This window comes from Carassius auratus, chromosome 3 (assembly GCF_003368295.1).
Source record: "Carassius auratus strain Wakin chromosome 3, ASM336829v1, whole genome shotgun sequence".
NCBI classification, from domain to species: domain Eukaryota; kingdom Metazoa; phylum Chordata; class Actinopteri; order Cypriniformes; family Cyprinidae; genus Carassius; species Carassius auratus.
Genome location: NC_039245.1, coordinates 1 through 26,526, shown reverse-complemented (window position 1 = coordinate 26,526; position 26,526 = coordinate 1). Strand labels below are relative to the sequence as shown.

The following is a 26,526-nucleotide window of genomic DNA, read 5'->3' as shown; positions in this document are numbered from 1 at the left end:
ACAAGCCCATAAATGCTGACGATTGGCTGAGGTAGAGTAAAATTTCATTGTAAGCCAATCAGAGGTAGAGTTGGGCGGGTGTTCGAAAGCACGCATAGTAGTGATGGGAATTCGGCTCTTTTGACTCAGCTCACTGAAAAGAGCCGGCTCTTTGGCTCACAAACGGCTCTTTAAATGACTTTGACTATAATATTTCAATTTTTATTACATAATTATTTAATTTCTATAGGCTAAATTTGAAAAAATAGAGTCGGCTCTTCAGATATGCGAGCCAGCTCCCGAAGTTCAACTAAAAGAGCCGGTTCTTAGAGTCGGCTCATTCGCGAATCGCGAACGACTCATCAAAAGCTCATTCGCGAACGAGTCGATCCATCATCACTAACGCTCATTCGCGAACGACCCATCATCTCTAACGCTCATGAATTGCGAACAACCCATCATAACGCATAGTCGGACAGGACAGGACACACAAGGAACAACACAAGCCAGTCAGTCAACGAGAGACAGGTATGGCGACGAGCCCAAATAATCCAACAGTAGCCTTCTCTAAATAGAAGTATACATTACTTTTTCCTTCAAGAAATTAAAGAAACAATAAAAGGAAATATCAAAAGTTCCCAAAAATCTATCGTGTTATTTGCATTGATCCACTATATAAACATAATATCTACATACATGGAATTTGATTGGAGGCTAGTCTCACTTCAGATGTGTGTACAATGTTTCATGTTTCTGTTAATAATGTATTGTATTAAGTGTCCATTTCATTATACTATTCAGATTTATCATAAATAATTGAACATGCACATGTATTTTAAGTTCCTTTAAAGAGGGGTAGAGGTGGGGTCACATTTGAGCATTTAAAATTTAATTTTACTTGAAAGTAACGCAATAGTTACTTTCTTAAGTAACTAGTTATTTTTAAAATTTGTAACTGAGTAACTAATTTAGTTACTTTTTGGAAGAAGTAACTAGTAACTGTAACTAATTACTTTTTAAAAGTAACTTGCCCAACACTGCAAATCACACAGTCTGTTTACTGCTAATTCAAGAGCGGCTCTTAGATGTGTCTAAACGCTCCACTTCACTTTTAATAAATCGAATTTAGAATTCATATTGTGTGCCGTATCTCAAATGTGACTCTCATGTAAACATTCCTCAGGGAGACGGGGGGAAACCAGGACCCCAAGGTCAACCTGGAGAGCCCGGTCATAAGGTAATACAGATTTGCCTTTACTTCTATCCTGTTTTTCAGAGCTTTGTGCAACTCCCTAAATGAGTATTTTATCAGATTACTAATAATCCATTTAAAGATCCCCTGCATTGCCTCAGGTGTGTACTCACAAATCGCATGAAAGAGACAAGCCTTGCACTGTGTGGGATGTTCTCATTATGCAAAGTTGGAAAATGCATGCAGCTAAGATTCACATTGATCACAGCTTTCAAGAATGGGAATATTTTTGCATACATAACCCTTCTGACATCCTTTCCCAAAGACTAAAAATCCGGATCTCACTTATTTTTGTCCTACCGAAATGAAGATGATTATATTGGCAAACTAACCTGAAATGTTGATTGACATTTCCTATCACAGGGTTCGGCAGGACCTGTTGGACCGAGAGGGCAACCGGGAGAACCTGTGAGTGACACGACCCAACCCACAGACAGATACACATGCACATGAGCGCATAAACATATACACGTCTCTGACATCCCATGGGTAGCCTCGTGTTCCTACTTGGCACAGCCTGATTAATGGTGGCTCAAGCACCATTTAAGTCTCGGCAGGTGAGCTGTGATCCATTGGGACTCTGGCTGTTTAAATGGATCACCCAGAGTAGTAAGGGACTTGAGCACCATTACAGCACGATGCCTGCCGAGAGAGAGAGATGCAGTGGAGATAAATGCGGGGATGGAGATAGATGAGCTGGGAGATTGGCGAAGGGAAGAGATGAAATCCTGGCCTGCATGATTATATTTCCATATCAATCACCTCCCTGGAGATCACAGATGTGGCTCTGGAACAGGTGGCTTGGCCGGTGTACAAAGACCAAGACTGACAAAAACAAAACACACACGCCAGCCGTACACACACACACACACACACTAGAGGAAATAAGAGGTTTACACATGTTCACATACACATCAGCACAGCCTAAACAGATGTACACCCTTGTGCATATACCAGCTGTAATCTGTAGTTATATACCATTCGATCATTAACACACTTGACCTTCATAACCGTTAATGAGAGTTTCTGATCATTTTCTGATTGTTGTTCTTTACAGGGGCTAAGAGGACTTGTTGGGCCAAGAGGGCCACCTGGTCCACCTGGGCAGCAAGTAAGACAATTGCCCATTCTTAAAATTTACATAATGGCTAGTTTTCATGCAGAACATGAATAAAGGTGCTGTGGTTTTATTAGGATGTTTAACTGCTGCATTACTGTGAACCAAAACCTTGTGTTTTGCTTTTAGGGAATTCAAGGCGTCAATGGTGTTCAAGGGGCAAAGGGCAACTTGGTGGGTCTACTATGAATTTCTCCATGCATGTATTACACAATTTCAGCCGACTAATAAATTCCAGAAAAGAGCGCTGAAAGGTTTAGTATGGTTATTTGAAACAACATGTCAGATATAACCATTGAGAAATAACTCGTAGAGGGTCTGTTGCACTGGCAGACAGGGTAACAGATCCCTTGAGAGCTGTAGAGAAAGGTTACCTCAAGCCTGCATCTTTTCAACTGACATATGCTGCCGTTAAGTCAAGTTGAAATGATAGTATTTACAAGACGATAGCAAATGAATTATACCACTATGGTTTAATTACCAGTGTGAACTCTACAATTTCTTTGAGCCCCAATTTTCAGAGTTGGGGACGTGTCAATTAAAGAATCCCAAGAGAAGCTAATTGATATTGGTTGTAATTAAAGGAATGATCGTGGGTTAAAAACAACTTAAGCTTTATTGACAACATCTGTGGCTTACCACAGAAAACTTGGACTCATTCCACAGTTTTTAAAAGGAAATGTGTTGACAGAAATGCACTTACAATGAAAGTATATAGATATGTTGGCCATTACCCATATGGGTAAGTCTCCCATTCTCAGTGTTTAATTCTCAACACATTATTTGTTGCTTTTACAAACTGTGAGTTGTTTTTTTTTTCCTATGGATTGAATTTTCATTGTGCATGTTGACTGTACATTTTAGTTTGTATGCACTTTGTGTGCTGTTGATTAAAATCAGCTATAAAGCTTGACAGAAAATACTACTCATTTAGCCAGTTTATGAGGCGACAACACTGCGCAGCAAAGCTATATTTCTCATCGTTCTCAGTGACAGCTAGAGAGAGCTAAAACACATAGTTAAAGTACCAATAATGCACATCCTTTGCTCTTGATTTTGTGGTAATATAGCAGCAAATTAAAAAGTGAAATAAAGAGAATAAGCTTGACATTTTAAATGAACACACACAGTCATAATTAGACTTGCAAACTAAGTAGAAACTTCCCGGGAGGACTTGAATGCAGCAAAAGTCCTAAACTAATGTCTTTACAAAATGATGATTATCATCATCATGCAAAACTGATGACTTTTTCCCCATTTCACAGGGACCATCTGGTGAACCTGGACCTCCAGGTCAACAGGGGAATCCAGGCATACAGGTATACATTTATCTACACTCCAGTACTGACTAATGAAGCAATGCCAGCAGTGCAAATGTGCACTGTTACTGGAGAACAAAAGTGACACTTTTGCCTTTGAATAAAGAATTCTTCTTTTTCAGGGCTTCCCTGGTCCACAGGGGCCTATAGGCCTGCCAGGAGAGAAGGTAAACTCTACAAGTCTTGCTTTATTTCAGTTTTAAAGCACTGACCTTTGACCCCTTAGTAGACAAGCATTTGAAAAGACGCGTTGAGTGTGGGTGAGTGAGTGAGCATCTTAGTGTGTGTGCTTTTATTCAGGTTTCCATATTGAGCTAGACAGATAATCAATAGCAAAACTCCACATATGTACACACATACACATACACGCACACCTTCTCTCAAATGTGCTAAGCACATTATGGTTTAACAAGCTGGGCATATGGGGTATAAAGGTTTTGTTTTGTGGTTTGGATCAGAGGATTCTATACTGAGTGTGCATGTGTGTGTGTGTTTTTTTTTTCCAAACAGGGCCCTGAGGGCAAACCTGGAATGCAGGGCCTTTCTGGGATTGATGGTCCTCCAGTAAGTACTGTTCTCCAAAACTACCATTATATGCCATGCATTTTAATTAGTTTTATCTATTAAGTATCTCTCCCAGCCAGCAGGGGACACTATGGTGCATGCGGACACATGCACATTGGCAAATTTCATTCACTACATCAAACATTCGCAATGAATCTTCACAGCATTAGTTTCATGCACAGAATTCTGAAAAAGCGATGATGCAGAATCCTTAGTCCAGGCCTGGCCTTTTGTGTTGGCTCATTAGCTGTCTCAGAAACAGGATGTCCCCTAATCAGCCCGCTGTCATGCTAACACCTGGCTATCCTGTTCAAATCACAGGGTCATCCTGGAAGAGAGGGACCCCCTGGGGAGAAGGGGCACCAGGTGGGTTACAATCACACACACACACACACACACACACACACACACACACACACACACACACACACACACACACACACACACATTGCTGCTCCACTGACCTGAATAAGCGGTGAGAATGTAAAGAGGAAATGGAGAAAGCCAAGAGTCTAAATGCGGCACCATGCAGAAAAGCACTGTCCTGTTCATGGTCCTCTCTGTCTGAAGCCTTTTGTTACAGGCGCTCCAGCTGCAGTCGCTAAATTATCACCGTTCACAAAGCATAACGGCGTGCTTTTATGCATGCGCTATCACAGTAATTGCACACTTGAATCAAGCCATCGGTTTTGTGTGGTCATTGTTTCATTTTCACCAATGTAGACTTGCGCTGCATCATCATCACCAAGCAACATATTATATTGGGCCACAATAGTTTAATCATAGCTAAATGACAGCGTATTATTAGTGCAGTGCTTTCTCCTTCACTGCTTTAACACTAAACTGACATTGCCTCTTTTTCTATTCAGGGTTTATCAGGAGCACAAGGGCCGGTTGGATATCCCGGGCCCCGTGGAGTCAAGGTGAGCTGTTTTGAGATCGCAGCTAGTACAGTTAGCTCCAAAGACACTCAAAGACATTCGGTCTAGGATGGGAGACTTTTGATTGACAGTCCGACTGTGGGTGAATGGCAGACAACAGGCTCAGTTAGACCAGTTTAATTCTCCCCGGAAAAACCTTGACACTGTGCAACACTCGTGATGGACATTGAAAAACTCAACAAGGAGGAAAACGAACCTGTCTGGGCTTGTTTGTGTGGAAGTGTGTGATGCCTTCAACCATGTGGTCAAGAAAAAAAAAATGGATGCATCCTGCTAGCACATAAATTTACTCTGATGGTGTCATCCAGATTATTGTCGCCTGTGTCTGTATTCTGTCACAGTGGTGTTTTTATTTGTTGCTGTATTTCTTATCTCCAGCATTTTTCAAGCCGTGACTTTTATTACTTTAAACAGTCAGTGTTGGTATTCATGTCAAGACATCCTATCTGAGATTCTGCCTTTCAGGTGAACGTTCCCTACTTGAGGTTTGGAGATGTGAAGAGATCTCTGCAGCACACACTGATAAATCTGGTTCTTTTCTAACAGGGCGCAGACGGGGTGAGGGGACTGAAGGGTAGCAAGGGGGAGAAGGTGAGAGAAAAAAATAATCCACTTGTTTTCTCATAACAAAGCCAAGGGAACAGAAGACACATTCAGTTATCACTATAGTGATAAACCACTGTGCTTTACTGATAGTGGCTTCACATGATGTATGGCTTTCTCTGTCGTTTCTTGAATGCATCTATGTTTTCATGCTGCGCATCTGTGTGGAGCAATTGCAAGGTATTTGTAGAGAATTTAATTATTTTTGTCCGTTACAGGGTGAAGATGGTTTCCCAGGGACCAAGGGTGACATGGGCATCAAAGGAGACAGAGTGAGTCTTTCCATTCAACCCGATGAGTGTGCTTGTTAAAACAAACATCATTATTATTGCTCAAACATTTTCAATGCCTTACATATTAAACTACAATATTTGAGTAGTCACTCACTGTTTGTGCTATGGACACAAATTACGCTTCATAGCGTGCAGCTTGTTGATGAAAGGTATTTTGCCAAAAAATTGCATTAAAAAATGGTGATGACCACTCAGAATTTCTTGTGTGTGTGCATTCTCAGGGTGATACTGGGGCTCCTGGAAATCATGGTGAAGATGGACCGGAGGGGCTGAAGGGTCAGTCAGGACCCATGGGAGAGCCTGGATCTGCTGGCATTGCTGGAGAAAAGGTAATTGCAGCATGTAATGGGCATTATTTATATTCCAATTATTTTTGTTTACCTTAATTTTCCTGAATTCTCATTCCATGTGTAGGGCAAACTTGGAGTTCCAGGATTGCCTGGATATCCCGGCAGGCAAGGCTCTAAGGTAAAGCATTATCATTGAAATATAAACAATATATATATATATATATATATACACACACACACACACACACACACACACACACCCACACACATATATATATATATATATATATATATATATATATATATATTTTTTTTTTTTTTTTTTTTTTTTAAACAAAATCTGAAAGCCGCAGGTCTCAGTCATGGTATATTAATATTTCAATATTACATTTTTACCTAGGATGATTAATGGCCATTTAGAGGTTGTTTTATTAATAGCTTATCTGAAACTACAATTATTATTTGGCTTATTTATGGCAATGGGACTTCAGAGGTTAATTTGTAGTTAATTAAATGTAGAGTTTGATTAATGAATGGAATGTGGTAATTGATTAACCTTCGGGTCGGTCCACAGGGATCAGTGGGCTTTCCTGGAACAGCCGGGATGGAAGGAGAGAAAGGAAAGAGGGTAAGAGGCCGATGGCCATGGTACACTGTCCGAGGGACCACACATACCCCGCTGCATCAATGTGTGTGTGTTCATTTTTATATCCTTTCTTTACAGGGTCCTGCTGGACAGACTGGTTCGGATGGTGAAAGAGGTCCAAATGTAAGTCTTAAGCATCCTAATGAAATGTAAAACTTTATTGTTTTAATACATACACATGCAGGGATTATTGAGTGAACAGTAATAATAATTGACTGAACAATTGTTTTAATCATGCATTTTTGTAAGCATATTTAAATGTTCCTGTTGTTGTAGGGTGCACGTGGGGGAAGAGGAGCAAGAGGCCCGACAGGAAAGCCTGGAGCCAAGGTAAGAAATCCAGCCTCATACAGACAATGATCCTTTAGAGATCCTTATAAATAGGTGGTATGGTATGTGTTTAAAATTCGTGTGACATCCCTTTCTTTGTCTTATGCTCAGGGCTCTGCTGGTCATGACGGTCCACAAGGTGCCGCAGGAGAGAGAGTATGTGTTATCTATTACAATTATCTTCGTATTACACAGTCAGTCTATGAAACTAATGTGAGATTTCACATTTCTTTTCATTGCCAGAGATAAATGAATAACAGTGTTTCTTCTACTCTGCTTCAGGGCCCTCAAGGTCCACAAGGACGGGATGGAGAGGCCGGGCCAAAGGGACCAAACGTAAGTGACCAATAAAGAAAGAAAACTCTTTGAGAGAATGAAAGCATATCTCTAAAGTTTTGGGCCTTTCTTTTCAGGGCCCTCCAGGAAAGGATGGGTTGCCAGGTCACCCTGGCCAACGGGGAGAGCCAGTGAGTCAGTTCATATTTTAAAAAGAATCGTTTCATAGAAAGGTAACCATGGTGATGTCCCAAATGGTGTGCTTGATGTGGACTTGTGACACATTTGATGTGACTTGAGAGCGCCCTTATGAATCCTTAAATGACAAATAATCAAAGACCCTGAGACCACTGTGTGTCCCATTTGTCAGTTAATTCCTCGAGTGCTTTTAAGAGCCACTGTTTGCCCTCTGAGCTGAGCTAATGCAGAATTGACAGTGAATTACTACCTGACATTTTATGAGCCATCACATTACCCAAGTGTGGGGTGAGGACAGCATTTGGGACAGGGCCCATCTTGGTCTTTAAATTATTTTCCATATCTAGATACACTGAATAGTTATTAGTTGTTTGATAAGCAGTGGGAAAGAACATTTTCAAATTTAAGTATTTCCATACAGGGATTTCAAGGAAAGACTGGTCCCCCCGGGCCTGCTGGAGTGATTGGCACACAGGTAGGTCGATCATACAGGCTTGAATGAACAATGCCTTCATTCATGGAGTCTTCGTTCAGTTCCATGAAGCTATGCAACATTTATGAATGTTTGATCTGATCTAACTGTCTCACTTATCTTCTATTCCAGGGAAAAACTGGGGAGACTGGCCCCACTGGAGACAGGGGACATCCGGGTGCCCCAGGACCCCCTGGAGAGCAAGGTCTGCCAGGAGTCACAGGCAAAGAGGGAGCCAAGGTTAGATATAGCATTAGATAAGATGGCATTGAAATCCTTATCATTACATAACACACCAAACACATCCATCTTGTTATAAGTTGCATCGCTCATTACACTCCATATGTTTCCGCTCATTCAATATGAATAGAGCTCCCAGCATGGCTCAGTGCCTATAAAGAGTGATGGATGACTCCTAATGAGTGAGAGAGTTGTGGAAACAGGGATCCATTTTTCTGTGTTCTCTGGTCTCCAGGGAGATCCAGGCCCCGCAGGGCTGCCTGGGAAGAGTGGTCCTGCTGGGCGTCGTGGATTCAGAGGAGAAAGAGGCTTACCTGGCACTCTGGTAATGTACATCAGCACATCTGAGAGAATCTTCTCATAATCCCTGCTGTTATGGCTGCTGCCTTTACATAAGTGACAACTGTTCCAATATGACAGCAGACCTTGTACAAATAAACAGATGGCGATTGTTCTAGTATTTTTTTTTGGCATATATCTTATCTCTACTGTCTCTTTCTATCTCTACATGTATGGCTTATTAGGGTACTGCTGGTCTGAAGGGTGGGGAGGGCCCCCCTGGTGTTGCAGGACCTATTGTAAGTGATTTTTCCATGGTCCTACATTTCCTCCTCCTTTGTGTTTTCCTTAATATACTTCACTTAACTAAAATGTTACATTCCTTTGTCTGTACAGGGTGCCACCGGAGAAAGAGGACCCGCTGGACCTGCGGGTGCCATTGGTCAGCCTGGCCGTACGGGAGGTGTTGGCCCCCCTGGGCCAATGGGAGAGAAGGGCGAGCCGGTGAGTGTCAACAGGATATATTACTTTGTGAATTGAGAAGATTTACTACTGTGCCAGAGTAGCTTCAAGAGCAATTACTAATTACTTCCGTTCCACTTTAGGGTGAGAAAGGTTCATTTGGTCCTGCTGGGCGAGATGGAGAACAAGGGCCTGTGGGATTACCGGGTCCTGCAGGGTCACCTGGTCCACCTGGAGAAGACGGAGATAAGGTACAGCTTTGACTACTTTTTCAGTAGTTGCACATGCCTGCGCTCATACTGCTTGTTATTTATGGGCATGTGTATGTTTTTCAGGGGGAGACAGGTGGACCAGGGCAGAAAGGCAGCAAAGGAGACAAGGGAGAGGGGGTCAGTATCTCTATCTTTTCTCGGGATGTGTCCGAATCCGAATACCGTGTTTGGAAAGGAAATGATGTGTACAGTACTATGGAACCCCTAAAGGCAATAAATGCGAGATGGGAAGAAACATTTATTTAATTGCTTTCTTTCGTAATTATATTGTTGGGTAATTACACTGTATATAAAACACGGGCTTCAGGGAGCAGCTATTAATATGCAGGGCATTGAAATCGCTTTTGTATGTGAGCTCGCTTTTTTACTTTCACTTTCAAGATTCACACCTACTCTGTGTAAACTACGGAGCGGCTGTACTTACCACACATTTTACAAGATTAGATTTCAGTTTACAAGATTAGATGTCAGTGGTGTTCAGGATCTGCAAATCATTTGCCATCATCCTATCAGTCATCTCTCTTTAATCTGTTATGTGGTAAGGGAAATTTTATGTACTGTAATGTAACAAGTTGCTGCTTGCAAGCTGCTAACAATGTCCCTTTAGTGGCTCCGTAGAATGCTTTATTTTTTTACTGTGCCTTTCTGAATATGGATTAACTATTCGGCACATCCCTAATCTTGTCATATGTGCTGAATATTACATGAACTTTCTTTAGAGGTATGTAACACCAAATCTCTGCATTCTATCTCACAGGGTCCCCCAGGGCCATCTGGGAGTCAGGGACCTCCTGGACAGCTAGGAGCACCAGTATGTATGAGTGTGGAGTGCCTGACCCAATGTGAGGTTGATGCTGCTTACAATTCTGTGTGTGTTCATAGCCCAGCACTCATGTCTCTTTCAGGGTCTGGATGGAGAGCCAGGGCCCCGGGGACAGCAAGGAATGTACGGCCCTAAAGGAGATGAAGGTCTTCGTGGTTTTAAAGGGGCAAATGGACCACCAGGTTTGCAGGTACAGCCTATTCCACATACATATAATTTTTCATACCATCTTTCCACACCGCGACTGTAAAGTTAAACCAAACTAAACCTATGAAATCAAATTTGGTTCTATATATATAATAACATAAGGTTGTTTGGTTTTCTGGACATTTTTGCAAATATACATTTTAAATCTACATCCCTGAGTTGTTACATATTGAGCATTCTTTCAGTTCCAGATGTCCTTATCTATTGACTGCATGCACAAATTCACTGTTTGCAAAATCTAAGTTAATCTTCATCCAGATGGGACATAGTTTTCACAGTTCATTGAGGGGGTTAATCCACCTTAATTCTGAAATGTGTATGAGTCTAAAATTAACTGTGTTTCTTTAGGGAATGCCAGGACCCCCAGGAGAGAAGGGAGAGACCGGAAATGTTGGCACTATGGTAAGATGTGCAGATCACATATGTACTACTCATATCAATACTAGAATCTGTTTTTTTTAGCATCTATAATACCCCTAAATGATACACAATGCATGCAGCAAGTTTGAAAAAAAGGATCTCTTTTAGTTCCTGCATTTTATTTTTTAAATTAAATTTTAATCATTGAATTTCAATCGAGGCATTTTAGGAAGTTGAACAGTGCATATTGACATAGTGAATTGCTAATAGAAATGGAAAATGTAATAATAATCTATATAGAGATATAGAAATGGAATTGTCCAATTCTCCAAAATAAAAAGGAAGATTCATAAGTACAGCACTTATACATCAAAGTTGTCCCAAACTGAGGAGTAAGTCAGTCCAACATTCCAAACCTGCACAGAAATTCTCTTAACAGGACTCTCTGTGTGTAGCATGAGAGGCAGTAGAGAACTATAATACAGTGAAAGATGAGGAAACCATGAGAGAAGCTGTGTGAGACTGGGGCATTATTCATGTGTGTGAGTGTATAAGTGTCAGGCCCGTGTGAGCCGAGAGTGACAGAAGAGAGAGTAATGCTGGTTCTGAAGTGGAAGGCAGCGTGACAGCTGCTAATCAGATTACTGTGAGCCTGGGCTGTCTAATGAGCGCGCTCCTTTGTGACAGTCTTCTCGCGGCTCCGTCAACCATGAAGGAATGCAAAACAAGATTGTCAACAGTTCCACACACATGCACGATTAGATGAAGTGCATCAAAACCGGGCAAAAACAAAGCCACAAGACCTAACTGGGAACATCTCATCCATGAGTGAATGCTGTGGATCATGGGATTTCCAAGCCCTAATGCACAGCCACTGAATTTCAAGTTTTCCCTGTACCAGTTTGCGTTAAGCCTCTTTGATGGATTCTGAAGAGTAGGGTATTGTATATTGTTGAGCCTACACACTCAGCCTTGGTGTTGATCCTCGCGGTAGTCTATCCAGCTGGATGCCTCGCACTGCACTAATATCTCTTGGTGAAGACCGTGCGTGGCGTGCTAGCAATGATTTTGGTCAGTTTGATTAATGGCTCATGTTCCACCCTCTGCAGCAATAAGTGGTTTGCCTCAGGAGTTGAGAATTCATGCAGTGTAACCAGAGAATGGAGAAGTGAGATGCTCCTCATTAAAACCCAGGCACAGCACACAGAGAGGAAATCAGCCCGCCCTTAATAGCCTGTCACCACCATGTCAGAGATGTAGGGGAAAAAAAACACCTCTCTGACACAGAGAAACGAGCTGATCGTACAAAAAGAGGAGAGAGAGCAAAAGAGAGAGTACATGTCTAATGAGATAAATGCTTAATCTTTTGCTTCTCATTAGGGCCCTCCAGGACAACATGGCCCACGTGGCCCCCAGGGACCCAGTGGGGGAGAGGTAAGTGTCTTTGTGTTTTCCTTTCTGTCTATCAGACCGCTGTGCAGTCAAGTTCAAGCATAGGACAGTAGATTAGTGCTGATTAGGGGTTGTCGTACCAGTACTGCTGAGACATAATGAGAAGTCTTTGTTTCACGACTCCAAAAAACCCATCCAGTGTATCAACACTCTTCCGTACCGCAGATGAACCCCCCCACCCCACATACGACACCTCATATCTCTTTCCTCAGTCTTTCATCCTCCCCATATCTCTTTCTGCCCACCCATGATTTTGAGAGTTGAATTATTAACAAGAAGTGGGATATGATCCTTCTGCAAGAGTTATATTTACTTCTCTATGAATGATTAAGGAATATTAGACTATCATCCTTGAGAGAGAGTTACATTTACCTCTATTAATGGCCGCCTTTGAACATCTCCCATGTGTTAATAATTGAAAAGCGAGAGAACAGAGACAGATGCGGCAGTGACCCGTACACCAGCACTCTCACAGAGCTGGAGAGGAAAAGAGAAGTGTTGTGCACCGGAGCTCTTTGTGCCATCATATGAGAAGCATCCAGTATAAATGTGCTGGTCATCTATTTGGCTGTGTGCACCTCACTTAAAGTCTCCAGAGGCAAAAGGGCAACCACTTCAGTTTAGACTCACCCAAGATATTCATACTCAGCCACTGCAGCCATAAACGCCTCTGCCAGGAGGAAGCTGGATAGTGTGGCGTTTTACACCATGCTTGGTAGTCTGTAATCTCATCACTGTAATGTCAACAGTCTGCAACTAGAGTAGACAGCCTTGCATGCATTATGTATGAAACTGACTTAGTTTTGTTCTGTGTGGCAAGGGTCCTCAGGGCATGCCGGGTGGAGTGGGCCAGCCAGGAATGGTGGGAGAAAAGGTATACCTCCCTCTCACTGTCCATAAGTGTTTTTTGGTGATTTATGGGGAGGTTGTGTTTATTTGTTGGAGGGTGCTGCCTCTGTAACTACGTAAACATGTAAGCCTAAGTATGATAGATGGTTGCTGTTCTTTCTTTTTGCTTCCTTCTCTTTGTCGGTCTCTATTGCTCTTTCTCTAGGGTGAGGATGGAGAAGCAGGCAATCCAGGAAATGTTGGTGAAACTGGCCCCCCTGTAAGTAATGTCTTCCTGTTACCTCTTTTCTCATTAGTCTTTGATCCCCCTTGTATCACTAAGCACCCTGTTGCTTTAATGTCAAGGGAGAGAAAGGTGAAGTGGGTGAGAAGGGTGATGCTGGCCCCCCTGGGGCTGCAGGACCCCCAGGAATCAGAGGCCACACACTGGATCAGATGGACCCAAAGGAAACCCAGTGAGCAACTATTCCCATAGTTAAAACTGTCAGGATATTTATACTCTGACACCATCCATTTTCCTCAATAGGGTCCCCTTGGATTTCCTGGAGACGCGGGACCCCCTGGAGAGCCAGGTGCGAATGTAAGTGCAGCAAAACCTGCTTCAATTCAAGCTTCAAGATTGACACATTTTGATGGCAAATTCACATGGTGATTTGAATACAATTTTTGGTATTAGGGCATTGATGGTGGTCCAGGAACTAAAGGGGATAATGGCGAACCTGGTAAAGCTGTAAGTGGAGTATTCAAGCACTTAGAGATATCGATGTAATGATATATTTGAGAAGCTTATTAAATAAATATTCTGTTTTGAACAGGGACCCCCAGGAGCCTCAGGAGAGCCTGGCCCTCAAGGGCCACCTGGACGGAGGGTGAATTTCAATTTTGCACTGAATGACTCCCATACTATAAAAGTAAAAACTGTAATCTAATCACTAGTCTCCTTCTACACAGGGTCACGTAGGTCCTGAGGGAAATGAAGGGAAACAGGGAAAAAATGGGGCAAAGGTGAGATTATTAAATAATAAATCTTCACATAAACTCATGTGTCGCATGCACCTCTTTTTTCAACAAAAACAACTGTCATTTCTATCTTTTTCAGGGTTCTGCTGGTGCGGAGGGTCCAATGGGAAAAACAGGGCCTGTCGGACCACAGGGACACCCTGGAAACCCTGGTCCAGAGGGATTGCGTGGGATTCCAGGCTCTGCTGTGAGTCCATGTTACAGAAAATCAATCTAGCAATAGCAGATATTGAATAATGTGACTTACCCACACTTATTATTGATCTCTCTGACCGCTTAATCTATCTTGAACTTGAACCTTTTCAGGGAGAGCAAGGTTAAATGGCCCCCAGGGCAAACGGACCCCAGGACCAATGGGTAAGTTTTCAAAAGGTTGTAATTGTAGCCACATGTAGCAAATTGTGCTTACTTTCTGATAGCCTTATTTATTTGTAGAATGAGATATGGTGGGCTGTATGCATAATGTTATTTGTTGCTATTTTTGTCAGGTCTAAATTTATAATCATTACTAAATTAAACCTCTAAATTTAACCAGAACATTTGGGTAACTAATTATTATTAGCCTGTATGGCTTTATTTTGGGCTAGTGGTAATGAACAGGTCAGATTTGGCCTGGCATGAGCAACGAAAGAAAGAGCAAATGTGATTGGGGTGTTTGAAGTTCCACCCACGCTTTCACAAGTCAACGCCCAGTTTAATGTCTGCGACCAGTCACGCTTCGACAAGTCCTCAGTAGGCGGAGCCTCGGCTTCGCGATTTTCATTGGCCCACGGCATCCAATGGCAGTTCAAGCCACACCCTCTTTTTGTTACTATTAAATATATTCGCATTTATGCAGAATATTCAATAGGGAACAAATCTGAATTGGTCAACATTCACTCTTCTCTCTCCAATAGAGAATCAGCATTGTTGTCGTATTGTCATTCGGTCTTAAGAGAGAAATTACTCAACAAATCCTCAAATAAAATAAATAAATAAAAACATTTATTAGATAAATGACAATTTTGTGCACAAGTACTTCTGAAACCATGGTTTTTAAAAATTAAACCACAGAATAGTTTATTTTATTAGAAAATAAAATATAGCCTTCTGAAATGTCTTTGACATTTTTATAAACATTTTAAATGATATTTTCCTACTTCTAAACTACAGTACATGTAGTGTTTAGTTGTGGCTCGTCAGAAAATTATTAATATTATAGTGGACTCAATTTCATAATATTGCACTTCTTTATTAAAAAACTGCAAAATATTTTGTTTATATATATATATATATGCCTAGTGTAACAGAACGCAGTCATTTATTTTTTCAAACAGGTTGTAAAGCAAAAACAAAAATACCAAAACTGACAAAAGACAAGTTTAGATAATAAAGCTTTGACATATGACCATTTAAATGAGAGGCTATGCTGAAGGAAACATAACTGTACCTCTTCTAAACAGAACAGCAATATTTGCAGAGGTTAAATAGAATTGCCAATTGCTTTAAAGCTGATTTGGAAATAAGACAGGTATTTGTGCATTGGCTGATATTTGGTTCAGAGCCCAGTGAGCAAATATGCCTTTTATATCATTTAAAAAAAAACACACACACAAATGACCTAATTTACTCTTGACAAACAAATATAAATACACCAGCACTAAACGTTAACTACCATGTGCACTACTTTAATAATTAATTTACATTACAACTCATTAAAAATAAAAAACGAAATTCCCTTGCAATAATTTACAGGTTTCCTTCAGAGGTCATGGAGAAATGTTATTTTAGAATCGGACCACTTGATCTGCTCCTTTGCTGATTGTAACACCTGAAAAATAAAACAAGGTGTATTAGTCAAATCAACAAAAAAACTGTACCACAATGACAACATATATGCAATTCAATATGAAATAAGGTGAGTTGTTAATCAGTTAATATAATATATATTGTGAGTATTAATATTTCATTCTGAAGCAAGGCAATATAGGTGCAAAACACTATTTTAAAACAATAGATAGATAGATAAAATAAAATAAATTAAAATCATTATATTTTGATAATGCCAGATGCCATAAGGAGGTGTACGCAACAACAAAAAACGTTTTGCATCGGTTTTTATTAAGTTATGAAATCACAAATTTTGAATGTTCATCTAAAACAAAATATAAAAAAAGTGTAAAATATATTTTCATAAAAAAAAAAATAGTATATGAAATAAAATATAACAAATAAAAAGGTCCTGCTTATGGGAACAGTAAAGGGACATTTAATTCTATCATTTTGCAAACATTAAGGGGATGTTTCTTTTGAATGTTCTCTAAAACAAGACCATGGATGGAATCTAACTAATGTTTTGTGCTAACGTTTTCAGAACATTGTTAAAGACCAGATAACATAATGATACCGGGAAAACATTTGTTCATAGGTTTGAGAGAATCTTGCCAGAACGTTCTGAGTTTCCTGATAGCGGGGATATTACTATCGTAATAAAAAAACTCCCCAACCACACACTAACAATTTCATATTATGGCCACAAGGGGGCATCTGAAGACCACATTACGATCCGAGCTTCTTAACAATTGCTTCCATCTACTGTGACGGCTTTTTATAATTAAACTTCCCTTTAGATTAGTTTTAGTCCATTATCTATGATATTACACCTCTGTTGTCACTCAGATATAATGTATCAAAGATTTAAACTAAAGGCTGAATAACATATTTCAGTATCTTCAATGCACATGCCTGCTCGCCTCAGCATGCATATATATGTGTGAGTGTTCATGCACTTACATTAGAGGTGAGAGCCAGTTTTTCAGTGATGTGCTGTCAAGGTTAGAGTTAGTGGTTAGAGCGAGACTAAAATCAGTCCAGGCGTTAATGACAGAAGACAGAAAGCAAACCATTTCAGACCTTTTTAACAAGTTTTGAACTGTAAAAGTGTTTTATGCAAAGATGTTAAAAGAAGGGAAATGCCTTATTACAGTGTCTGTGTGTTTGCGATTTTCTATGTAAGTTCATTATGTGTTCAGTACCTGTGCCACACTCTGTTCTGATAATGGGCTGTCATCTGCCTGCAAAAAAGCCAAAAATAAAACAATTACATTTAAAATAATAACTAACCAACATAAACTACAAAAAACCAAGCCAAACATATCATGCAATTTGTTTGAAGCTGTTACTGTATGCCAAAGTAAAGGTTAAAGGTCACCAACACACTGTAACTCCACTGCTACTAATGTTAAACATCACTAATGACCAAAAACAGTGTCCCAAAGCTGTAGCAAGAACACACAGAGGACATTTGAAGTAATAACAGACCAAATTATCTGCACATTTCTGCCTGATTTGAGATTAATGGCATTGCTTGATAATAATGGCCGCATTTTCTGTTGTCAATTAAGCAAATGTTTAGTAAATATACCCATGTATTCTTTTGATTATGTTTATTATGTATATATTGGACTTATTTTAGCCATCAGTTTTTTTATAGATATTATATAAAAGTCCATACTGGTCGATCACTACACCAGAACAAGAAAATCATTAAAACTGAGTATAAAAAAAACATCTAGAAGATCACAGAATAAAGTTATGCCCCAGCTGCTAAAATGTATTTATATGGTACTTCTAATATAAAGTAATACATCAAATTTTGTGAGTCTAAACAAACAAACAAGTAATTAAGTACAGTCTATTCACTGATAATTCATTGAAATGTCACTAGTGTAAAAAAAAAAAAAAAAAAATTCCAATAAATAAAATAAACACTTCAAGATTTATTAAAAAATACATTTGTCTGAGGTTTGCATTTTTGTTTTAAATTTTAAATGTTATTTATGCTGACATTTAAAATAAATATGAATAATATGAAAATTATAAAAATCAATAAATACAACCTTAGTGGGGCAACATATTCCCACAGATGACACCCTAGCAATGTCCATTTGTACTGGATTCACATATTATACATTGCAATTTAAAAATATAATAATTAATAAAAAAAAAAAAAAAATGCAAATCCACTTTACTGGAGCAGGACCATTCTGAAAATCAATGACAATGACAATGACAAAATAAAACGTTCTCCAGCTGCTACAATGTATTAATGGATAATACATTTCCATTTTTACTGCTAAAAAAAAAAAAAAAAAATTCTTTAAAAAAATATTTCTAGTATATACTGACAATATACATTTGCCTGTGATTAGATCTTTAGATAGAATTTAAAGATTCATTTAGTGGTACTATTTATTTGTATTCTATTTTGTAATGCATTCACTTTTTATGTGAATTTTAACATTTATTTTAAGGGTGGATTTTAGTAGGAGATCCCCCGCCCCCCTGCACAGGAGTAAAAAATAAAACTCATAGCAGCATAAATCAGAAGCGTGGTCTGAGGTCAGCTGCGTTGAAATCATGCCGGTCTTTGATTGAGAGAGTTTATGCGAGCGTAACTCAAAGATGTGACTCAGTGTCTCCCACTCCGCAGCGAAAGGTTTATGGTCAGATGTCAGCGAGACGCTTTTTTAATATTGATCGCCCGCCTGGGTTACAGCTGTTCCTCTTGTGAGTTTCACTCACGCTTGTGCATGCCATGCAGTTACCTGTCCCACTCTCTCACCCTCGTCTCTCTCTCTCTCTCCTGTGTCTATCCAGCTCTAAATCAACGGGAGAGAGAGGGAAGGGAGGGAAGGAGAGCTACAGTAGCTGCCGCCTCTCTCCTTGGCCCTCCACGTTACCAGTGATGTAATCAAAAAGGACGAAGCCATACGCTTGCTCCGACAAACACTGACAGGGCAAGAGAGGGGGCATTTAGTCTGTGTGTTTGTGTATGCAAGTGAAAGGGACACATTAATTATAGAATAACAGAACGGATCTTCTGTTTAGACAAAAAAAAGGGCAACTTCCTGTCAAGCTGAAATGATTTGCCGAGGTAGTTATAAAGACAGGAAGCAGTGATTCGAAGTAAAAAAAGCAAGCTAGAAACTAGAAACTGCTGACTTGCAGTACTTTTGTCACATCTAACAACTGTCTGGTGTATAATAACAAGCTGTCAGAGCAGAACCCATAAATACAGGAAACAAACACTGTCAGTTCATTACACAATGATATGTGCTCTTCTATACGGTCTCTTACCCTGTAGTTGACCTTTTCAATGACCTGCTGGGGGTCACTCTCCAGGATCACCCTGTAACATGTCAACGGGCAACACATGAATGTAGAAAAACGTTAGTTTTACCACACAAAATTGTCAGCGTTGACATTTTTTAAATAAAAGCGACCCTCATGATAATGATAAACTCAGTCAGTCTGGTTATTGAGTATATACAATTTCAACTAAAATATTAAAGGGATAGTTAACCCAAGAATAGTTTTGTGCGCAAAGAAAACAAAAATTGGGTGTCAGTCATGACAGGACCACGCATGCTGACGTAGAACCCGGATGCACTGCACCTGGTTCACAAGCAGAGGAATGCACATGCATGTGTCGTTGCACTGTCATGTCTTAAGAAATGTGTTATTTTTGTTTTCAATTAGTACAGAAAGTATTCTCATAGCTTCATAAAATAAGGGCTGAACCTGAACCTTTGAATTTTAACAATTTAACCTTTTAACCCTAACTACCTTTCTGGGTCTTGAACATGTCAGTTGTGTTTCTGTCTATGGAGGGTCATTTCGATTTCATCAAAAATATCTTAATCTATGTTCTGAAGATGAACGAAGGTCTTATGAGGTTGGAACGAAATGAGGGTGAGTAATTAATGACAGAATTTTCATTTTTGGGTGAACTAACCCTTTAAGCATGGTTTTCCACATTGACCGTAATAAGTTTCCTGAGCCCCAAATCAGCATATCAGAATGATTCTGAAGCATCATGTGACACTGAAGACCGGAGTACATTTAAATTCAACTGGACTGTGCAGGTTCTAAAAGAGAACAGTGTTACTCACCCTCCATCGATGATTTCATCCACCACTAGGAACACTCCATCCATATTATCCAGCAGAGTCCTTTTCTCCACATTCTTCCTGTTGGAGAAGAACCAGACATCTGAGCACACAAGTGTTCTTCTGTAACATCCCGCGCTGCACTTCACCAGTTTCTGTGGTTACCACAGGAGGCTTGATGCAAGAATTCTGGGAATTCTGACATGGTTAAGCCTATAGGCAGCTAGAACTGCATACAGTGTCAAAACTGTTCTTAAAAAGATACAATGTTGTCCGAATATCACTAGGCCTCAGATTTCATATATAACCTTTCAAAAGTTTGGGGCTGGTAAGATTTTTTAAAGTTTTTTGATAGAAGTTTATCATGATTACCAAGGCTGCATTTATTTGATCAAATATTATAACTTAATATGTAAAAAAAAAAAACTTTTTTTGTTTTTAACAAAAAATTTTGTCCTGTGATGCAAAGTTGAATTCTCAGCATCTTTACTCCAGTCGTCATGATCCATCACAAATCATTCCAAAATAATGATTATCTGCTCAAGAAGCATTTCTTCTCATTATAAATGTTGTGCTGCTTAATATTTTTGTGGAATGACTGATAGATTTTATTCAGACAGTCTTTGATGAAGACAGAACTGCATTTACAAAAGAACTGCATTTATTTAAAAACAGAAATCTATAGTCTTTCCTGTCTCTTTTGATCAATTTAATGCATCCTTGCAGGATAAATGTATTCAGTTCTTTAAAAAAACACACATCCCACTGAACCCAACATTTTGAACAGTGATGGTATATTAGAGCATGAACTCACCTCAACATCTGACTGAGAGACTCAAACAAGCAGTTCAACACTGCCATCAGCATGAGCTGAGATCAGACAAATACAGGAAAAGAGAGACACATCAGCTGACGTTTTGTTAGTTGTGCATCCTCTTTCACAAACAAAACTGCACAGATATCAAATAGTGTCCAAAACTGACCCGCTCTCTGTAATGGTCAGAAACAAGTGACAAGATTGGAGTATGGACAACACTTCAGCCAATCACAGGCCAGCTCATCTGTATACAGGACTTACCTCATTCTCCTGAGGGCTGCCAACTACATAGAAGAACAAGTCAATGCTGCTCTTGTAGACTATCGTCATTCCCTCTAAGAAGGCTATTTCATCTGTGCAAACACAAGACATAAATCCAACAAGATTTACCATTTATTCATAAAAATATGTATGTTCAATTACCTGTTAGAGATATAGAACAAACATTTACCAATCTAAATAACCATTTTTTTTTTTTTTTTTTTTTTACACTTTTGGGTACAAGAGATAAATAAATATGACTCTCAAACTGCTACTAGGTGGCGCTAAGTTTATTACCACAGAAACTCCAACGATTGAAAGCAACAGACAGCACACAAAAAATACCACATACTTTTTCAATGCCAATTGAAGATCAGTTTCGTTTGTACTAGGAACACTGATCCCAGGACAGTGTTTTACTTTGAGACACTGTGTTTACAGGACCGGGTGTGTCTGATTACTGAAAGTTTCATGTGAAGTTTAACAACTGCAGGTCAAAATAGCTTTTTCTGGCCCTTTTGCCCTAAATCTCAGTATGTCTGAATATCTGGTTGAAGAATAACAACAAACTCCAAGAAATTTAAACAGACAGGACAGTTTCACATTTCTCCGGGTTCACCTTTAAGAGACAAATACAGGTGTGTATTTTGACCATGTTAAACAGTTAACACCTAAACAGGTGAAAGGATCAGGGTGGTTTTGTTGTCCCGGTGTCATCCTCCTTCACCCCACAGGGCAAGTGACAGAAACATTTATGAACTCTAGAACAGGTTCTCCACCCAGTTTTACAGTAATCTGACCTGCAAACCCCAGAGGACTCTTGCAAATGCAAGTTCCAATGACCACTGTAAACTAGTTACTTGATCAGGGACTGATCTGGGACACTTATTATTTTACTTTGAGAGGGGTTGTGGTCCTAATCGGCACAATCAAATCTCTAAACTTCCTTGAATTTACTACGAAACATTGATCTGAAGAGCTTGAGTTGGAACATAAAGCAGCCAATCAGGTCTACTCACTACAAGCAGTACATCTGGCAGCATATTGATTAGTAAAAAGCAACGTACATTAGGAAGTATTAAATAATGAACTTACTGTCAGCTTTGTGTGTTTTGTTGAAGACGTTATTTTCAAAATTCTTCTGCTCTTTCATCGAGGGATAGAGTTCTGGATCATAGTACTGAAACAGCACAGGGATCTTTTGTTATAGTACATGACTATGTAGGCCTATACATAATGCTTAACTCATATTTCCACTTTTTCATGTCTGCACATGTTTGTTTTTTTCTTCATAAAATGACTACACAAAAGAGGAGATCCTCCAAAGTTTATTTCCAACACTGTTCTAACAAACATGCTTGTAATTTCCTTTAAAAAAAAAAAAAATCCCCAAAATAAATGTCTTTTTTTTTTTTTTAATTCCAGATTGTCTGGTGAAAGTGTGCTTAATTAGTGATGGCGCTTAACCCTGCCAGAATTCACATTTCTATAGAAGCCAAGATTTTGCACCTCAATCGATATAAAGCAGCATAAAACTTCATTTAATATTTGTTGAAAGTTCAAATATTATTGAATGGCTAATGGTTTAACAATTGCATTGTTTTTTAAAATAACCCAAATGTCTAGAGTTCAAGAATATGTTCATCTTTGATGACAAGAATGAATATTTTAGAAGGGTACATGGGGCCTGTTCACCTTTGAAAGAAGTCTGTTTCCATCGTTGTCTAAGATGAAAACAGCCTTCACAGTGTAGAGCGAGGGTTCCTGGTTAAAAATAGGTCAACGTTATTTTCCAAACATTCAACATTACTTTTTTTTTCATATCTCATATGTCATAAATAGCCTACACCCTTGAAATGATACAGTTACATGATACAGACAGGAAAAAACTATAAAAAGAGAAAGTTGTTGGCTCCCAAATGACTGGGTCCGTCCGGGCCAAAGTTCTGTCATGCACTGACTACCACTGATTCAAAGTCTGAGTGTATCACAGAACTTGAGCCAGGCGAACAGAAGGAGAAACCTATCATCTGAGCATCTTTTCAGCCCATCTGGTTGGAATACAAGAGAGTTCTGTCTCGATGTGGACCTTCAGGGCCCAACAATTAATCTCTATCATCTATTTCACTGGAATACTTGCACTGGAAATCCATCTTTTAAAAGTGTTACCATCGACCCTCTCACTCGTATAAACTGTTATATATAACAATAAAAACATGCAGCATATCTTCACCCATGGTTACTTCCATGAAAGGGCTCATTTTGTGTTCCTTAAGATTATGTGTAAACAGTGCAGATCCTTGTATTTTTTTTTTTACAAGGAGAGTAATGAATGAAATTTCTGTAAAACGGTCGACATCACCTTTTTAATTACAAAATGTAAAAAAATATATTCCAATATCAGCTATTCAGTGTTTCAGATGACACAGTACATTGTATTAAAATGAAAAAAGCATAATGTGTGTGTGTATATATATATATATATATATATATATATATATATATATATATATATATATATATATACATATATGTGTGTGTGTGTGTGTGTGTGTGTGTGAGTGTAGAAAGTCATTCTACGTCTTGTATAGTGTTTACAATCTTAAAGAAATAATAAAAAAGCTATAAAAAGCACTTATTTCAGTCTAACGCCGCTATGTATTTTTTTTTTTTTTTTTTTTTTTTTTTTTTTAAAGCTACTGTATTAATCATTTGCAATTAGTACTGATCCATATAGGTCAACCCATAAGAGTATTAAAATGTCCATGGCAAGCAATGTCCCTGATCTCCTCCAAGTGTCCACCTGTGGAATCAATCACGCGCTCCGCTCCTGCAGAGACGCGTCGAGGACGTGGCATCCACGTCCCACTTTAAAAACCTACATCTCACACGAGAAGACGGAAAAAAACTTTCAGGACAAACTAACCACAAGTGGAAAATGAATATAAACAAATCCGTAGTGCACGAGAAGCGAGAACACATTACAAAGGCACTAAAATGTATGATCCGTTCATAATCGAAAAAATAAAAAGAATGTTATGGCTTGCGCCCATACATTTTCATTCGCTAGCAAAGAGAAACCGGATCTGTTTCTGGCAACAACAATTTCGTTTTGGCAATGATAAAAACATGCACGAGCGTTGATAATTCCAGACACGTCATATTTTCAGTAGTTCACAATTGTATAGCTTCTTAAAAATACTGTTTCAACTTAGCACGCGAAGGCTTAGAATAATAGGCTATAAAGAGTAAACTGCTGCTGTCGAAAACATATTTTTCTATTGAGTCAAAGACACAAACTGCGTACAAGCTACCAAAGCCAGTCGATCTACTATTTCAACGTTTATATTGAGTGAAGAAATTAAAAACAGCGATTAAAGGGAACACATAGCCTACCAGAGCCGCGGAGTCCATGGTGGTAGCGCAGTGTTGACGTGGACAGCTTTGAGCTGTCATAGCGCTCCTAAAACCCTCTGACTCACAGGGGGCGTGTCTGCAACTACAGCCCTCGAGCCGCCATGTTGGCTCAAACCCACCATAGAGTTCTACTTCAGCAGCGCTACGGTACAGGAGCCACAATGGCGGCTTCCACTGCACGCTCTGCTGTTCGCTTGATTGTGAAGTCTTGGAGAATTAAATTTTGGGCGTCATTTTGTTTGCTCTAATGAGTAAACTCGTTTCACAAGTAAGTTTCATTACGCAATGATATGCAATGAATAGATAATGAACGGCTGCTGTAAGCAAATAAATTAAGTAACGTCACCTCTTACCAGCGCGACAGGGGGCAGCAAAGCTGAAAAGGTTCAGGGATCAGGGGCGAAGCTTGCTTAAACACCGCTTACTGTAAATACACTCATTAAAATGTCACATAATAGTAATAATAGGATAATAATAATAAGAAGAATCTGTAAATAATTTCCTCCCTAGTTAACCCAAAATTACAAAAATAAATAAAATAACTTAAGTTGTTCCAACCTGCATGCATTTCTTTTAAATAATGTTGATAATCAAACAGTTAAAGGTAGCCAATGACTTCCACAGTAAGAAAAAACTGTGAATGGCTATCATTAAAGGGATAGTTCACCCAAAATGAAAATTCTGTCATTAATTACTCACCCTCACGTCATTCAAACCCATAAGACCTTTGTCCATCTTCGGATCACAAATTAAGAAATCATTTTGAAATCTGAGAGCTTTCTGACCCTCTATAGACAGCAATGCAACTACCATGTTCAAGGTCCAGAAAAGTAGTAAGGACATCGTTAAAATAGTCCCCGTGACATCAGTGCTTCAACCTAAATGTTAAGAAGTTACAAGAATACTTTTTGTGTGCTAAGAAAACACAAATAAGCCTAGCTTTATTCAACAGTCTCTTCTCTTTTGTGTCAACGCATGTTTCCAAGAGTTTTTTTTCTTCTTCTTAGTTTTGTGGTCCAGAGATGGTCTTGTTGGTTTGGTACAACATGTATGCAATGAAAGAAATTGTATTTTTGGGTCAACTGTCCCTTTAAATATTACCGCAAATTGCATCATTTACCATCGACCAATATATTTAGCCCGTATGCACATGTGTACCAAAATAGTTCAAAGTAGGTTTCATTTTATTCTTGTCAGTTATTCCGTGGCACTAGTTTCATGGTCCAAAGATAAACACGAAAGCTCTAGAAAACACATCTGATGTGTTATTGGAAAAATCTGCAATCTCTTCCAAACACGGACTCCAGCCGAAAGAAAACAGAAAGTCTCCTCACGTGACGACCCGTGGGGAGGAGACCAATACTTTCCACCGCTTACTTCTGCCGTATAAATACACTCCGCACTGTTATAGAGCATGTGAAGTGTGTGTGATTCAGGATCAGCTCACTCAGGAGGAGTATCCCGCTCTCACAAAACCTCTCATCCGCAAACAAGGTAGTTTATTAGCCACAGCTTTTATAATATAAACATCAGCTATTGTCAACAGAGAACAACGTTATAGCCTACTGTTCAGTTTAAAAGATTAATCCATTTAAAATATTCAAGGCAGCCGAAGTTGTATTTTATCAGTGTAACGATGTTCGTGCCGTGCGTTAGCCTAACTGTAAATGTGTGTTTCATCGCTATTGATCCTGCTTGTCACATGTAGGCAATGAGTTATGAAAGGGGGAAACAAGCATGTTTTGCAGTATTTTATTACTTAAAATGTGTATCTTATTATTATTTTATTTATTTTTTTCTTCAGAATAAACCCCAACTCTAACACTGTAGTGTTTATTTCATGAGAAAGGTTTTGGT

At 39.2% G+C, this 26,526-nt stretch overlaps 2 protein-coding genes across 4 annotated transcripts in view; one reads left to right on the top strand and one right to left on the bottom strand.

Moving 5' to 3' along the window:
- LOC113042206 (collagen alpha-1(XI) chain-like) overlaps nt 1–14,362 on the top strand; it is a 43,826-nt gene extending 29,464 nt beyond the window's left edge. The window contains exons 19-56 of the mRNA XM_026200859.1: nt 1,163–1,216; nt 1,595–1,639; nt 2,289–2,342; nt 2,478–2,522; nt 3,614–3,667; nt 3,790–3,834; nt 4,178–4,231; nt 4,553–4,597; nt 5,101–5,154; nt 5,719–5,763; nt 5,994–6,047; nt 6,290–6,397; nt 6,483–6,536; nt 6,933–6,986; nt 7,083–7,127; nt 7,281–7,334; nt 7,446–7,490; nt 7,617–7,670; nt 7,748–7,801; nt 8,230–8,283; nt 8,413–8,520; nt 8,756–8,845; nt 9,045–9,098; nt 9,196–9,303; nt 9,405–9,512; nt 9,597–9,650; nt 10,291–10,344; nt 10,439–10,546; nt 10,912–10,965; nt 12,304–12,357; nt 13,196–13,249; nt 13,430–13,483; nt 13,570–13,679; nt 13,751–13,804; nt 13,901–13,954; nt 14,040–14,093; nt 14,176–14,229; nt 14,324–14,362. Of these exons, the coding sequence (XP_026056644.1) occupies nt 1,163–1,216; nt 1,595–1,639; nt 2,289–2,342; nt 2,478–2,522; nt 3,614–3,667; nt 3,790–3,834; nt 4,178–4,231; nt 4,553–4,597; nt 5,101–5,154; nt 5,719–5,763; nt 5,994–6,047; nt 6,290–6,397; nt 6,483–6,536; nt 6,933–6,986; nt 7,083–7,127; nt 7,281–7,334; nt 7,446–7,490; nt 7,617–7,670; nt 7,748–7,801; nt 8,230–8,283; nt 8,413–8,520; nt 8,756–8,845; nt 9,045–9,098; nt 9,196–9,303; nt 9,405–9,512; nt 9,597–9,650; nt 10,291–10,344; nt 10,439–10,546; nt 10,912–10,965; nt 12,304–12,357; nt 13,196–13,249; nt 13,430–13,483; nt 13,570–13,679; nt 13,751–13,804; nt 13,901–13,954; nt 14,040–14,093; nt 14,176–14,185 (2,253 nt within the window). The 3' untranslated portion in view covers nt 14,186–14,229; nt 14,324–14,362. The remainder of the gene's footprint in view (nt 1–1,162; nt 1,217–1,594; nt 1,640–2,288; nt 2,343–2,477; nt 2,523–3,613; nt 3,668–3,789; nt 3,835–4,177; nt 4,232–4,552; nt 4,598–5,100; nt 5,155–5,718; nt 5,764–5,993; nt 6,048–6,289; nt 6,398–6,482; nt 6,537–6,932; nt 6,987–7,082; nt 7,128–7,280; nt 7,335–7,445; nt 7,491–7,616; nt 7,671–7,747; nt 7,802–8,229; nt 8,284–8,412; nt 8,521–8,755; nt 8,846–9,044; nt 9,099–9,195; nt 9,304–9,404; nt 9,513–9,596; nt 9,651–10,290; nt 10,345–10,438; nt 10,547–10,911; nt 10,966–12,303; nt 12,358–13,195; nt 13,250–13,429; nt 13,484–13,569; nt 13,680–13,750; nt 13,805–13,900; nt 13,955–14,039; nt 14,094–14,175; nt 14,230–14,323) is intronic.
- A 1,608-nt stretch (nt 14,363–15,970) lies between these two features.
- LOC113042197 (coatomer subunit zeta-1-like) lies at nt 15,971–25,466 on the bottom strand. Of its 3 annotated transcripts, XR_003275552.1 has the most exons (10): nt 25,369–25,466; nt 22,948–23,016; nt 22,348–22,432; nt 21,253–21,344; nt 20,989–21,044; nt 20,178–20,255; nt 19,363–19,414; nt 18,848–19,014; nt 17,259–17,297; nt 16,016–16,054 (listed from the first exon to the last, which is right to left on the bottom strand). XR_003275552.1 is itself a non-coding variant. In XM_026200831.1 (9 exons), the coding sequence occupies exons 1-9, from the start codon at nt 25,402–25,404 to the stop codon at nt 15,986–15,988; spliced, it is 576 nt and encodes a 191-aa protein (XP_026056616.1). In that variant the 5' UTR covers nt 25,405–25,465; the 3' UTR covers nt 15,971–15,985. The 3 variants fall into 3 exon arrangements, 2 of the variants coding, with proteins under 2 accessions (XP_026056616.1, XP_026056631.1); XM_026200831.1 differs by lacking the exon at nt 18,848–19,014 and having other exon boundaries at nt 15,971–16,054; nt 25,369–25,465; XM_026200846.1 differs by lacking the exons at nt 18,848–19,014; nt 25,369–25,466 and adding an exon at nt 24,649–24,781 and having other exon boundaries at nt 15,971–16,054.
- Between the last annotated feature and the right edge of the window lie 1,060 nt (nt 25,467–26,526).

Coding starts and splice junctions, on each gene's coding strand:
- LOC113042197 (XM_026200846.1), bottom strand. CDS start 24,708: ATGACAGCTCAAAGCTGTCCACGTCAACACTGCGCTACCACCATGGAC. Junction 23,017..24,648: donor CCATGGACTCCGCGGCTCTG/GTAGGCTATGTG, acceptor ATTTTTAACCAG/GAACCCTCGCTCTACACTGT. Junction 17,298..19,362: donor TTGAAAAGGTCAACTACAGG/GTAAGAGACCGT, acceptor GCTTTTTTGCAG/GCAGATGACAGCCCATTATC.